The sequence below is a fragment of the Notolepis coatsorum genome (genome assembly GCF_963971535.1).
Source record: "Notolepis coatsorum genome assembly, chromosome: 8".
Lineage (NCBI taxonomy): Eukaryota > Metazoa > Chordata > Actinopteri > Aulopiformes > Paralepididae > Notolepis > Notolepis coatsorum.
In genome coordinates this window covers 59,767,017-59,781,010 of record NC_140172.1, presented here as the reverse complement: position 1 = coordinate 59,781,010, position 13,994 = coordinate 59,767,017, and the positions used below count along the sequence as shown (strand labels likewise).

General features: G+C 47.3%; 1 protein-coding gene across 1 annotated transcript in view; it reads left to right on the top strand.

The window, feature by feature from the left end:
* nyap1 (neuronal tyrosine phosphorylated phosphoinositide-3-kinase adaptor 1) overlaps positions 1-13,764 on the top strand; it is a gene marked incomplete at both ends in the record, with an annotated part of 119,172 nt that extends 105,408 nt beyond the window's left edge. Inside the window, 5 exons of the mRNA XM_084320050.1 lie at positions 5,565-5,899; positions 6,715-8,715; positions 11,407-11,649; positions 12,375-12,481; positions 13,357-13,764. Of these exons, the coding sequence (XP_084176176.1) occupies positions 5,565-5,899; positions 6,715-8,715; positions 11,407-11,649; positions 12,375-12,481; positions 13,357-13,764 (3,094 nt within the window). The remainder of the gene's footprint in view (positions 1-5,564; positions 5,900-6,714; positions 8,716-11,406; positions 11,650-12,374; positions 12,482-13,356) is intronic.
* Positions 13,765-13,994: the final 230 nt, after the last annotated feature.

The window sequence follows — 13,994 nt, the reverse complement described above, 5'->3', positions numbered from 1 at the left end:
ATGGCAAGAGTATTCGTCGGTATATCAATAGAGAATGTCCAATCTCTGAAGGCGCAGGTGGTACATATACGACCTGGAATAGTTAAGGAATAACAGCAATGATACTTTAATGATTATAGGCTGGATACACTAGGGGGGGGTAATCCGGTCGCTTGTAAGCCGACAGGAGTAGGAAGGGGGGGGGGGTAGAATCCGGCTGCTTCATCCGGCCAAGGGTATCCCAGGTGAACCCACTGTAGTGCCGTTCAATGCGCCGGCGATCCTTGGACCACAGATGAAAGCAGGTGGACTCTTTGTGGGCCGGCGTCCTCCGGTCCACGGAGGAGAGACGTGAAGCGACCTCGTCTTGCAGAGCGTCTCCTCACCTTGCGTCCTCTCCAGGGGGGGGGGGGTTCCAACACACGGCAGTGTCGGGGGTCTTTATCCATGGAATAATCAACGTATACAAAGCATAATCCGTGCCGGGGAAGGCGGGCTGTCATCGGTAGAATAATCCGGTATACAGGTCCACTCGCTCGTCGGCTCTGGGGCTCCTCGGGTGCAGCTTCACGTGGGGTCAACCACCCTGGATAAGCAGCCAGTTCTCTGCCCGAAACGATGGGGTACTGACTACGGTAGTATTATCACCGTACGAAGCACTATATATTAACAGACTATTATTAGCTTAATAGACTACGTCCAACTCGACGATATAGTGCCAAATATGACTATTCAAATATTAATATACACGATGTCTCAATACCGATGGTAGGCGAACTTGGCCTTACTCCCACACGTGGCGTCGCGGGGAGGCTTTACGTCTGTGACTCTATTGGAGGGTAAGAAACTGGACTGAAAAGGAAGTCCTACTTTAGTAGCGCAGTATATATACGCACTATGAACAAATAGTCCCATTAGTGGTGCGGTAGCCAGATTCCTACGCGGAACTAGGACTTGTTCGTACATGTTGAGCGGTACGTTTGAACTGGGTCTGGGGGTATGGCAGCCTGGCACCAAGGTCTCGACCAATAGTAGAATGGAGACTATTATGGGATGTTCAGTAGGCTAGAATGGATATTCAATGCATATTGTACAAGGAATATACAAGGGATATCAAGGAATATTAGAGAATATACAAATACAATTAAATATATATATATAAATAAATATATATATTCGGTTTAATCTGGCCCTTCACAACAATATATATATATATATATTTTTTTGTATCATTCCATTTGGGCTGTGGGGGGTGCTTAATGTCTGAAGGAGTCGACTGAAGGCTTCTTGTCCTCTGCAAAAGCATGCAATTGGTCCACTGATGGATACATCTTGATATTTGTCTAGTCTAGTGTGTTCATTAGATGGGTGAAATCCTCTTTCAGTGCCTCTGTGCCTGTTTTCGTAGGCAGTTAGCCTCTGGTATGCGTGCCATTAGCGTTAGCCACGCTTCTAGGCCTCTTTTCTTTTGGAAAGAATGATAATTTTATTTTTATTTTTTTTATATATATATTCGACTAAGAGGTTGGCCAGACTAATAGGGGTCAGCCCTACTGATCTCACACCTACCCTGTTTTATGTTGTGTATTTCTTTTTTTCTATTTGTTGTTCTATTTTTCATATTTGTATTGCTTTCTTTACCATGTTTTACTGTGTTTTATTATAATGCTATTTATACAGCACTTTGGTACAGCTACAGTTGTTTTAAATGTGCTTTCGAAGTAAAACTTACTTACTTGGGGAGCTCCAGTAGCTCACCGCGTATCTCGGCGCTATTTCGGCGTCGGGACAACCGTGCGCGTCACGGATCTGGGGTACACGAGTTCGACTCCCGGACTCGCCGTATTTTCTCAGAGTGTCTTCCCCCGATCTATACCCCATTCAACCTGTTTCTGTCGGTCATGCTTGACCAGAAAAAGCGATAAACGCTAAAAGAACCAGCTGTCTGGTCAAAGTAAAAAAAAAAAAAAAACGTACTTACTTACTTACTTACTTACTTACTTACCCACAACTAAAGTACAATTTCTAACTGAGTGTTATATTTCAGTGCTCAGTGTTCCATCCCAGAGAGTGACGCAGTGTCTAACCTGTAGACATGTCAGACCACACAGAGAGTGACGCAGTGTCTAACCTGTAGACATGTCAGACCACACAGAGAGTGACGCAGTGTCTAACCTGTAGACATGTCAGACCACACAGAGAGTGACGCAGTGTCTAACCTGTAGACATGTCAGACCACACAGAGAGTGACGCAGTGTCTAACCTCTAGACATGTCAGACCACACAGAGAGTGACGCAGTGTCTAACCTGTAGACATGTCAGACCACACAGAGTGAAGCAGTGTCTAACCTGTAGACATGTCAGACCACACAGAGAGTGACGCAGTGTCTAACCTGTAGACATGTCAGACCACACAGAGAGTGACGCAGTGTCTAACCTGTAGACATGTCAGAAAAGACAGAGAGTGACGCAGTGTCTAACCTGTAGACATGTCAGACCACACAGAGAGTGAAGCAGTGTCTAACCTGTAGACATGTCAGTAGTGGCGGCTCGCCACTAGGGGCGCTCGGGCGCCGCCCCCCCCTCAGGAACTACCCTGGTTATATGAGAGAACAAGAAAAATAAGTTTTTAGTTTTTTGTTTTATAGCCCTATAAATAATATAAACATGTTTAAAATGAATAATATTTACTCATTTTAAGTATGTTTGTATTTCCAATGCACAATATAACGTTATTATCGCAATTAAAAAACACTCGTTTTCCAGAGCAGGAAGTGACATCACGTTTTTTTTTTTATATAGGTGCCTCTCCGCGGACCTATATATTTTATGCATAGCGTGGGTGGTGATGATGATGATGATAGAAACCGCTGTGGCGCATACAGTTGAATGCTGGTATTTAGGGGTGGGACAATACATCGATCCAGATCGATATATCGATCTATTATCAATAATCAAATAGGATCGACGCAACGTAAAAAGATCGATTCATATTGCGATACTCTTATTTTGAAAATCCCCGCGAGTCATATCCGCCGGCGCCCAGTATTGTGAAACTCCGTGTAGAAATTACAGCAGTGTTTGCGTCTGCTGTAAAGCACTACAGAGCGTCTATTTTGCGAGCCGATATAAGTCTGTGCAGTTTTTTCCCCGCAACGGGTCAAATGCATATAACAGGCGTTGCATCGTCGCCATTCCTTTATGCCAACGTCGCGTTAAATATCTAAATGAACGTCGCGTTGGCTGCTAAAAGCTAAGCAGCTAACCGTGAGAGAGAACAGGAGAGTGGAAAGGGGACTTGGAAGGAGGAGGGGTGGGGGCTGTGGGGGACTGTGTGTGTGTGTGTGTGTGTGTGTGTGTGTCTGTGTGTGTGTTAAAGCTCAATATATAAAAACAAAAGTGAACAGGAGGTCTATTTGTATTAAAAACAATAGATTGTTTTTCATTTAAATGTCTGGAAGAGCTCAAAAATAAATACATCAATTGATATTTCCGTAGCCTTTTTTTAGTTGATCTAAATGTGACTGATTGTGTTAAATGGGCACATAATATCGCCTCATATCGATCGCAGACACCTGAATTGAATCGTATCGTATCGTATCGTGGCAGACTTTGTGATATCGGCAAATATCGTATCGTTGTCCAAAGAATCGATATCGTATCGTATCGTGATGAAACTGATGATTCCCACCCCTACTGGTATTACACTCATTGAGGGACACGAAGAAGTCAAGTCCGATGGGATTTGGGAATCTCAAATACAAATCGGGATTGGAATAAAAAATGCATTTATATTAAACAATACAGAATATACAGCACTTCTTGGGGTCTGTAGGGTAATTATTCCCTCCCCCCTGAACATTTATGGAGATGTATGGGCCTTTTAAGTCAGTGATAAAAATGTCTTTCAAGGATAAGTGAGCTTCTGCATTGATTATTATAGTTCAATATTCAATATTTGATCACCAAAACCCCCCAAAAAGCATAAAAAGGGGCCCCCCCCCCCGCCCGAAAAGGGCCCTTAAAAATCGGGCTTGCGCGCGCTCGGTTAAAACACACACATGTATAGTGCCCTTTTCAGCCTTTGAGCACCTGCCCCTCTAAAGTCCTGTGCACGTCCCTGTCGGAGAGTAGATCTGATTGTTTGAACTTTCCTAGGCCATGGAAATCTGTACTGTAAGAACCATACAGACATCATAATGTCTTTTACTTATCTCATAATAATTCCTTTTCTCTTCTCTTCTATTCGGATTAGTGTTTGGTCATTCAAATCTTGCTTCAATTTATGAAAATATTTCAATCGATTTCCAATAGGCATAGGAAATAATTTTATTCCTAAGTAATAACATTTTCAAAACGCAATTTGTATTTTTTTTTAATTATTATCACCTGCTTTGCTAAATCTGCAATAGTTTCATAATTTCCAACATGTACGCATTCAGACACGATCAAACGTGCGGAACATCAAAACAGTTGCCATAGCAACAGATCGAACGCTTCCCAAAAGCCAGCGGAGTGCAGATGAGACGATGCCTTTAGAAGCATGTGAATAACAAGAGGAAGATCCAGAGGCCCTGTAGTCAGTGAGAGCGCAGTTTAAAAGTGTGTAGTCAGGAAGATATCTTTACCAATGAACATTTGTGACGGAGGGAGCAGAGGTGGAGAGATGGAGGAGGAGAGGGAGGATACATGCTGAGGAGGAGAGGGAGGATACATGTGAATGTTGAGGAGGAGAGGAAGGATACATGTGAATGTTGAGGAGGAGAGGGAGGATACATGTGAATGTTGAGGAGGAGAGGGAGGATACATGCTGAGGAGGAGAGGGAGGATACATGTGAATGTTGAGGAGGAGAGGGAGGATACATGCTGAGGAGGACGACTGTGTGACACTGAGCATGCATGGCTCTGGCTGCTGCACTGCCTCTCCCAGTCTCATCAGTCAACCCGCCAGCTACAGCAAACTGCATTCCCTGCGTCATCAATGCATGGGAAGGGATTGTCTGTGTGTGTGCTTTCCATACAATGGAGAGACAGACAGACAGAACGAGAGAGAGAGAGGGAAAGAGGAGACACAGAGGGGAGTGCGAATTAATTTGACTACTACTATTTGTTTTTTTTAAAGACAAAGAGAGGGAGAAAGGAGAGAGATCAACGGAAAGAAGTGAGGTCAACAGAAAGAAGTGAGGTCAACAGAAATGAGGGAGGTCAACAGAAAGGAGGGAAGTCAATAGAAAGGACGGAGGTCAACAGAAAGGAGGGAGGTCAATAGAAAGGAGGGAGGTCAACAGAAAGGAGGGAGGTCAATAGAAAGGAGGGAGGTCAACAGAAAGGAGGGAGGTCAATAGAAAGGAGGGAGGTCAACAGAAAGGAGGGAGGTCAATAGAAAGGAGGGAGGTCAACAGAAAGGAGGGAGGTCAACAGAAAGGAGGGAGGTCAACAGGAAGGTTAACAGAAAGAGGTAATAAACAACAGCTCACTTATTATTCTATTCTGTTCTACAGTATGTTTCTATTGTATTCCACGGTGTTCTAATTTAACCATGATTGGTGAATGCAGGACATATTTCCTCTCTCTCTCTCTCTTAGCTCCAGCCAGAACGACCCCTCGGCAACGGTGGGGAAGGTCCGTGACCTGGCTTCCTTCCGGCGCCACTTCCGGATGGGTTTCATGACGATGCCGGCGTCCCAGGACCTGTCCCCTCACTCCTGTGCCTCGGCCATGGCTCCCCGCTCACAGTCCTGCCACGCCGTGGGCGCCGGGGACACTGGTCTGGAGAACGGGGATTACTCCGACACCCAGTCCCAACACGGCGGACGCTGCCCCCCGACCAAACCCAAACGCCACCCGAGCACTCGTCTCAGCGCCTCCTCCATGGGAACCTCCGACCATCCGCAGGCCAAACACTCCGAGAAGAAGAACGGTAAGGCTGGCACAGAGATGAGGGCTACAAGGCGGGACAAGGAAACCATGGTGTTTTTTTAGTTCCATACTTTAGAGCAGACATTCTCAAAGTGTGGGCCTGCGGGCCAATGGTTTTATGATTTGAGTGATTATATGTGCACAGATACCAATCACAGGTCAACATTGCTAAATTTGACTGAATTATAAAAGCCAGAAGTGGTTACTGAATGAAGAGCAATTTGGGAGCTGAAAGAGCCGGGTCTTATCGCTGAGCTGATGATGATCTGGCTCACGAAAAATAACTGGAATTCACACTCCATCTTGAAATTATTTGGACAGCAGTTGTAAAGTCAATCCAAATCAGTTGGAGTGTGAATGTGAAAAAATTAATACTGAATGTATAAAACACACCAACTTGACATGCGTTCCAGGTAACGTTAACATTGCTCACATTACAAAGCCAAAAGCAATGCAAAGCAAGTATGATGAGGTGTACTGCGGTCAGCCTGATTCTGCCTTCCAAATAATTGTATATATAAAATGTGCGGTTATCTTACTCCAAGACCCAATAAATGCACATCAGAACACTGTTTGAATGCAAAAAGTAATAAATGTAATAAATTTGGCAATTTTCAAAGTTCTGAAATTTTTTTATGTAATTTATATGGGATGGGGGACGCCTAAATGTTTCCAATTACCCAAGGGGGGCCTGACTAAAATGGTTTGGGAACCACTGGCCTAGGCAATCATGAAGACATGAAGTAGTAGTGCGCCTTTTAATGTCACGGTGAATGCTTCGTGTCTGTGACGCTTTGGGTCCTTGTTCTCCCACAGCCATGAAGAAGTCCGACTCGGGGGACATGGGAGGGAAGAAGGTTCCGCCTTTGAAGCCCAAGAGGAGCCCCAGCACTCAGCTCTCCTTTGACCTCCCACCTCCCCGCACGACCGCTCCCACCGCCTCCTCCCTGCCTTCCCGCGTGCCCACCTCCCTGCCTTTCCTGGCGGGAGAGGCCAAGCCTCAGAGGAGGGACGGCGACGAGGAACCTGTCTACATAGAGATGGTGGGACAGGTGTTCACCAGAGACAGCCAGACGGCCACCCCGCACCCTGTCACCCCTGTGGCCACCACGCCGGATTCGGACTCGGACCAGAGTGAGGCCATCTACGAGGAGATGAAATACGCGCTGCCGGCGGACCGAGAGTCCCAGAAACGTCTCCCTCTCAAACATGAGAAACTGAAAGCCTCCAAACACTTCCATTCTGCCCCCTCATCCTCCTCCAGTAGTTCCTCCCCTCTACCGCGCCCCTCCTCCTCCTCACCCTCCTGCTCCAAACCCAAAGCGACGGTGTCTATCTCTCATTCCTCTCCCCTTCCCTCCTCCACATCATCCACCCCTGTTCCCCAGGTGCTGTCCTCCAGTCCGCACACCCCTCGAGCCCCGACTCCTTACCTGCTGCAGGGCAGTAAATCAGAGACAGAGTCCAACACCAAAATCCCCGCCCCATTCCCGAACCTCCTACAGCACCGGCCACCGCTGCTCGCCTTCCCCCAGCCTGCAGCGGCCTCCAGCGGGGTTGGGGTCCAACACAAGGCTTCCTCTTCTTCTGCCAAACTAGGAGGTCAACCGTCCAGCCTCACACTTACAGCCAGCACCAACTCCTCCTCCTCCCTGGGCTCCTCCAACCTCCCTGCGGCCCTGTCGGGTTCCTCCAAGGAGCCCTCCGGAGGGAGCTTGACCCCACAGGACAAACACAGCAGAGACATCCAGCTTGGCCCTGCGCCTGGACTACGGGCCCGGAGCCACTCCACACCCTTACCCCCATCGTCCAAGTCCACATCCCCCTTCTCTCACCACCACCACCACCACCCGCACCATCGGCCGTCGCACTACCATCACTACCGCAAACCGGACAGAGCGGAATCTCCCGCTCAGATGAAGAGCGGCTCTCAGACGTCCAGCCAGGCCACGGTTCAGACCCAAACCCAGGGCTCAGGCAAGGAAGGGAAGTCGGTTAGCTTCCTCTTAAAGTCAGACAAATTGGATAGGGATAGGGATAGGGACAAGGACAGAGACAGGGACAGAGACAGAGACAAGGACAGGGACCGTGATAGAGACAGGGATCGGGACAGGGGTAGGGACAAAGAGAGAGACAGAGAAAGGGAAAAAGACAAGGACAGAGATAGAGACAGGGACAAAGATAGAGATAGAGACAGAGAGCGGGATAAGGACAGGGAGAAAGACAGAGATAGGGACAGGGACAGGGATAGGGATAGGGAAAGGGATAGAGACAAAGACAGAGACAGAGATAGGGACCGGGATAGAGATAGGGACCGAGATAGAGATAGGGATAGAGACAGGGACCGGGATAGAGACAGAGATAGGGAAGGGGGTATGCAGACTGATAATGCTCCCACTACCAGCAGCCAAATATCTCAGAGCAGCACCAGCTCCACACCGAAGCCCTTATCTTCAACCCAGCGCCCTCACTCCCGCCCCCACCTCCGTTCGCACACTCCCCACAGCCTCCCGGCCTACAAGCCTCCCTCCTCGGACAGCCCCCTGCTGTGGACCTACCCGTCTGTAGGCCGGAGACCCCCCGCCTACGATAGCCTGCGAGGGAGCTCCCAGACGCCCTCTCTGCACCACCACGCCTCAGGTCTCTCGGGCGGGGGGGACGGGGCTCCCAAGAGCAACGGGGGTTCTGGGTCCCTGCAGGCCAAAGCCGGCTTCATGCCTTGGGACAGCGGCACAGGCCTGGCCTTCGCTGATGACGTGCCCTACTGGCCCATGCAGAGAAAGCTGTCCCTCAGCCATGGGAGCAGAGAAACCGAGAGTAAGTCTTGGCAGGAGGTTATGGGGCGTACTACTGTACTTTACTACTGTACTTCACCACTGTACGTTTGAAGAGTAAAGAGAACACAAACGTAATTTTATGTACAAAGTAGCATTGGCTGTATCAACAAAACCATGGTGTATACTTTACTTTTATTTATTTATTTATTCACTTATTTATTTGCTAGTTTTACATTTACTTAGACAATGTTCTATAATCATGTTTTCTTATATGCTAAGCACCTCATAGACTGGCAATGTCACTAGCTAACTCAGTCATTCCCTCATGGTTAGCCACTCTGGCCCCCTAGTGGTGGCTCACAGGCATGCGGTTTGTGTGACTTTAAATGTCACAATTAATGCTTCACATTTGTGACACTTTTAGCGCTTTTAAACTGCCCGGGCTCCGGTTCAAGCTCCAGCTCCGTTCTGAACCCTCTGAACCTTGGTGCTCTCTGGCGAACCACCCCGCGTTTACACCCATTTAACCCTTTATTCGCCAATGACGTGTTATCACGTCATTTTCCGCCATGCGTAATCTGCCAATGACGCCGTAAGGCGTCTTTGAGATCAATATTTCAAAAATCTGTCATGTCAATCATATTTTACCCACGGATACTTGAGACTTGCTGTTGATCTCCTCTCAACTCTCCAACGGTTCAAGCCCGCCATCTGGTGGCCGATCGGCGAATCGCCCAAACCGGAAGTGACGCGGCAGGAAGTGGTGCTCAACCATATTTCGTCCGGCCACTCGCTATTGCTCCCGGGACTCGAGCTTGATACACTGGATAGCGATCCATTGCCAATAACTCGATAAACAACATGATTTGGACGTATATACTATTATACAACCTGGAAATGGATCGCATATATCAACATCCCATAATCGCGAACTTTCTGCTCCACGCTGACCACCCAACGGTCAGAGGAAGCTGCGGTAAGTTTCAGCGTGTTTGATTATTATGATCCATATAAACTGCTGTGATCTATGTATCGCCCATACTACATGAATGATTTAACGTCGGCCACGGACTTATAAACCCCCCCCTCCGGTCACCAGCAGATGATGAGGCATGGCGTTTAGGACCTTGTCCAATTGAAATTTTTTATCTGACGTCAATCAGTATCAAACTACATTTGATGATGTAATATATGTATTTATAGCTATAACTCGCGTTCTGCAGAATGCTGCAGAAAACGATAAAAACATATTTATACTTTAGACCGTATTTTAGTATGAATATGTGAATGAAAAAGTAGAACGTTGCTACATCCTAAACGATAGATACTTGACGTTGAATGGGCCATAGTAATTTAAAAAGTTATAGCCCTGCAAAGAAGGGGAACATCTCCATAGACTTACAGTACTGGCAGACAGTGGATTAAGATCAGAATAATCCCTGGCAGATAAAGGGTTAAGCAGAACCAACATTCCACCGTCTCCATCATCAACGGGGGCGTTACCCAGGCGGAGGTAGAAATAATGCGTGGAGAGCGAGCCTCAACGTGCGAGCACACACAAAAGCACACACACGCACTGTATACGTTTGAAATGAATCGTTCCAGCAAAGTAGTCTTCTATTATTCTAATTACTGTTTTAATTGGTATCACAGTAGTAAGTCCTACTGTAGAACATGACATATTAGCATGACATCTGATTTACTAATGCCAATAATAAACGACAACCGCAATTGGCACTTGAAAAGTGTAAATGATGGATTAGTCAGGCACAATACATGGCACCCGTTTAGATCAGCAGGTTAGTTTCCCTGCCTGTGGAGCGAAAGCTCCTGAGTTTGAATCTTGGTAATTATTTGTTTCTGTAACGTTAATTAATTTATACACTGGTGTCCCAAAAAGGACAATAACACTACCTTATGCATACTGCACCTTATGTGAATACTGTGATACTGTATATTTCAGTTAGTTAGATAGTAAATTATATTGATTTATTTGTTTACACTGCTTGTGTAGTTTTTACTACCTGTACCCCCCATCCCCCATGCTGCTATGATGCCTGAATTTCCCCAAGGGGATCAATAAAGGAATATATTATCTTATCAACCAGAGGGTATAAATTAATTAACGTTACAAAAAAAATGTATTTACCAAGATTTGAACTTGGGACCTTTCACTCCACAGGCAGCGCACTAACCAGCTGAGCTAAACAGGCCATCATGAAATTCTACTGATTAATACATGATTTACACTTTTTAAGTGCCAATTGCGGTTGTCCATTATTGGCATTAATAAATCAGATGTCATGCTAATATGTCATGTTCTACAGCAGGACTTACTACTATATGATACCCATTAAAACAAGTCATTCGAATAATAGAAGCCTACTTTGCTGGAACGATTAATTTCAAACGTATACAGCGTATGTGTGCGTGTATTCTTTTGTGTGTTGGCTCGCGTGCTGACTCGCTACTACTCGTCTTCACAGCCCACTATGACACGCCCATGTCCTTAACTGACTGACTCACTGACTGACTCACTGACTGACTGACTGACTGACTGACTGACTGACTGACTGACTGACTGACTGACTGACTGACTGACTGACTGACTGACTGACTGACTGGCTGACTCCCCATTGTTGAAACACCCATGCGTGAGTATCGTGTTCGCCTAGTCTCTTAATTTTATCACATACATTCAGACTCACATGTTTCATTACCCCTTTCTCAGAGGACGAAGGGCGAGCTTGGAACGGCAGTGCAGACGCCCTGCTAAGGATGGACAAGGAGGAGCTGGTCATAGGGCCTCGTTCGGGCCACTCGGGCATCCCTGTGCATTTCCTCGGTGCCAGCAGCAGGGGGCTGTGTCACAGCGAGTCCCTGGCTGGTATGGAGGGCAGCCAAGGGTTCAGGGCCTTGCCCAGGGCAGGACTCCCCCTCCCCTGTCAAACCTTTCCCGCCTGTCGCAACGGAGGTAGGTGAACACTCACTTACTCACTCACTCACTCACTCACTCACTCACTCACTCACTCACTCACTCACTCACTCACTCACTCACTCACTCACACTTCCATAGTGTTCACATCATCATAACCACACGCTAAAGGGTTTCACAAAAAAATGTAATAAAAATCATTATTGCTTCATGTTTACACTACTCAATAAGTATAGATACGTCATCCTCTAAACACAGGTACATGCTACTATATCCAATCATTTCCCCTAAAGCACATTTGATATTCTTAAACCATATACCGTTTTACTTACTCAGACCAGTGGTCACTCTTTAGATTAGATTAGATTAAAATGTACAGCACAAGTACAGTGCAACAAAAATAAGTTTGGCATCCAACCAGAGTGACTGTCCAATAGTAATATACAATGTACAGGTGATTAAACTGGATATAAAATATATAAATTAGTGCTACTGAGTAATAGTGCTAATCAGAATAGTGCTAAACAGAGTTGTAGTATTAATATGTACAGTGATACAGGTATAAAGACAGTATGGTCATACTCTACTAGAGTCTAGTGTAACTAGTAAGAGTAGGTAAGGGATATGAGAAGGATTATATTCATATGTATGTATATATAAATATATTTAAGAGCGTTTTCTCTCATTCCTCATGTTGGAACTACAGTTCTTCAGTTGTATTTTTGCAACTCAGCATAATGGATGTTCCTCTCTGTCTCTGTCAGAAGTGGGTCGGCTGGGGCGCTCCTCTTCCACCTCTGGCGTGAGGCAGGTGGGCGGAGGCGACGTCCAGAGGCAGAGCAGCTTGCCGGTACGAGAGGCCCTGACTCAGGTAGACACACATGACACCCGGCATTATTACAAAAAAAAAGTGTACCCGCTGTTGTTACCGTCTTTTTTTAGCAATAAGGCGGGACGTCAGCGTTGGTATTATTCCTGTTATCATTCCCTCTCTCCCGTTGGAGACAGCGTGCTTGCAGATCTATTTATAGCCAGCAAATACAGTACAGTGTGTTCACTGAGCAGAATAAAACGTTGCCTTAAAAGAATAAGAGCAATAAGAGAGAGGGAGAGAGATGCGTGGTGTGTGACGTACACAGAGGGGATGTGAGGGCTCTGCTGTATGTATGGCATTTTTTTTTTTAGAGCGGCTCGCCGCAGTCCAATAGCAGTGCGTTTTACCCAGATTCTTGGCTGCATATCAAATACTGACGCAGTTCCAGTGTGTGTGCTGCAGAGACCTGTCTGCGACGTGCGCTCGGCCTGCTCGACCCTCCCCTCACGTGACAAAGACGTGGCGCTGTGCTGCGCTCTGGTGGCCGTCTTTAGGAACTACACTTTTTTTTTTAATGTCAGCTCTGTTGGGGGGGGGGGGGGGGGGGGTGGGGGGGGGCTCTGTCCTCGATGAGAATAGAAAATGCTGTGTTCATGCAGGCTCTCATTGATTCTATTAATATGCTACTCATTGCTTCATAGTACATATTAAATGTACCTACATTTGTACGCATTTTCCCTTTGCTCCGTTTATATGTGTGTGTGTATGTTGTATGTATGTTCCCCTTGCCCTGTGTGTGTGTGTGTGTATGTGTGTGTGTGTGTATGTGTATGTGTGTGTGTGTGTGTGTGTGTGTGTGTGTGTGTGTGTGTGTGTGTGTGTGTGTGTGTGTGTGTGTGTGTGTGTGTGTGTGTGTGTGTGTGTCTCTCCAGTTGCGCGCTGGCCTGGTCCAGTCCCGAGCTCCCTGCAGTCCCAGCGTGTCTCGACAGCAGCAGCAGCTCCAGTTGAAGCAGCACCTGCAACAGCTCCAGCAGCAGCACCACCTCCAACTGCAGTTCCAGCACCTGGCTCAGCTGGCACAGGGACAGCCTCTCATTGCCTCGGGCAACGCCCAGTCAGCGGCAATGCAGAGCCAGAGGGACGGCAAGCTGCTGGAAGTCATCGAGCGCAAGCGCTGCCTGTGCAAGGAGATAAAGGCCCACCGGCGCCCCGACAAAAGCCTGTACAAGCAGGACAGCATGCCCATCCTCCCCAGCTGGAGACGGACACCTGAGCCCCGCAAGACTGGCACGCCGCCCTGCCAGAGGCCCCAGGCCGTGGTGTGGGACACGGCCATCTGAGGCAGATTAGAAAGGGGGGCGGGTCCGGATACTTATATCAGCGCTACTGAGAGACGCATGGTACAAGCGAAGCGACGTGGCATGGGGGGGCTAGCTCACGTGCTGAGATTAAAAACGTGGGGTGTGGTAGATGGAGGATTCTTCTTCCTCTGCTGCTGCGGGATGCGGATGTGACAGTGTGATGACCACAGGAGGCGGGGGAGGGGGTGCGGGTGGGGGCTTGTACTCTC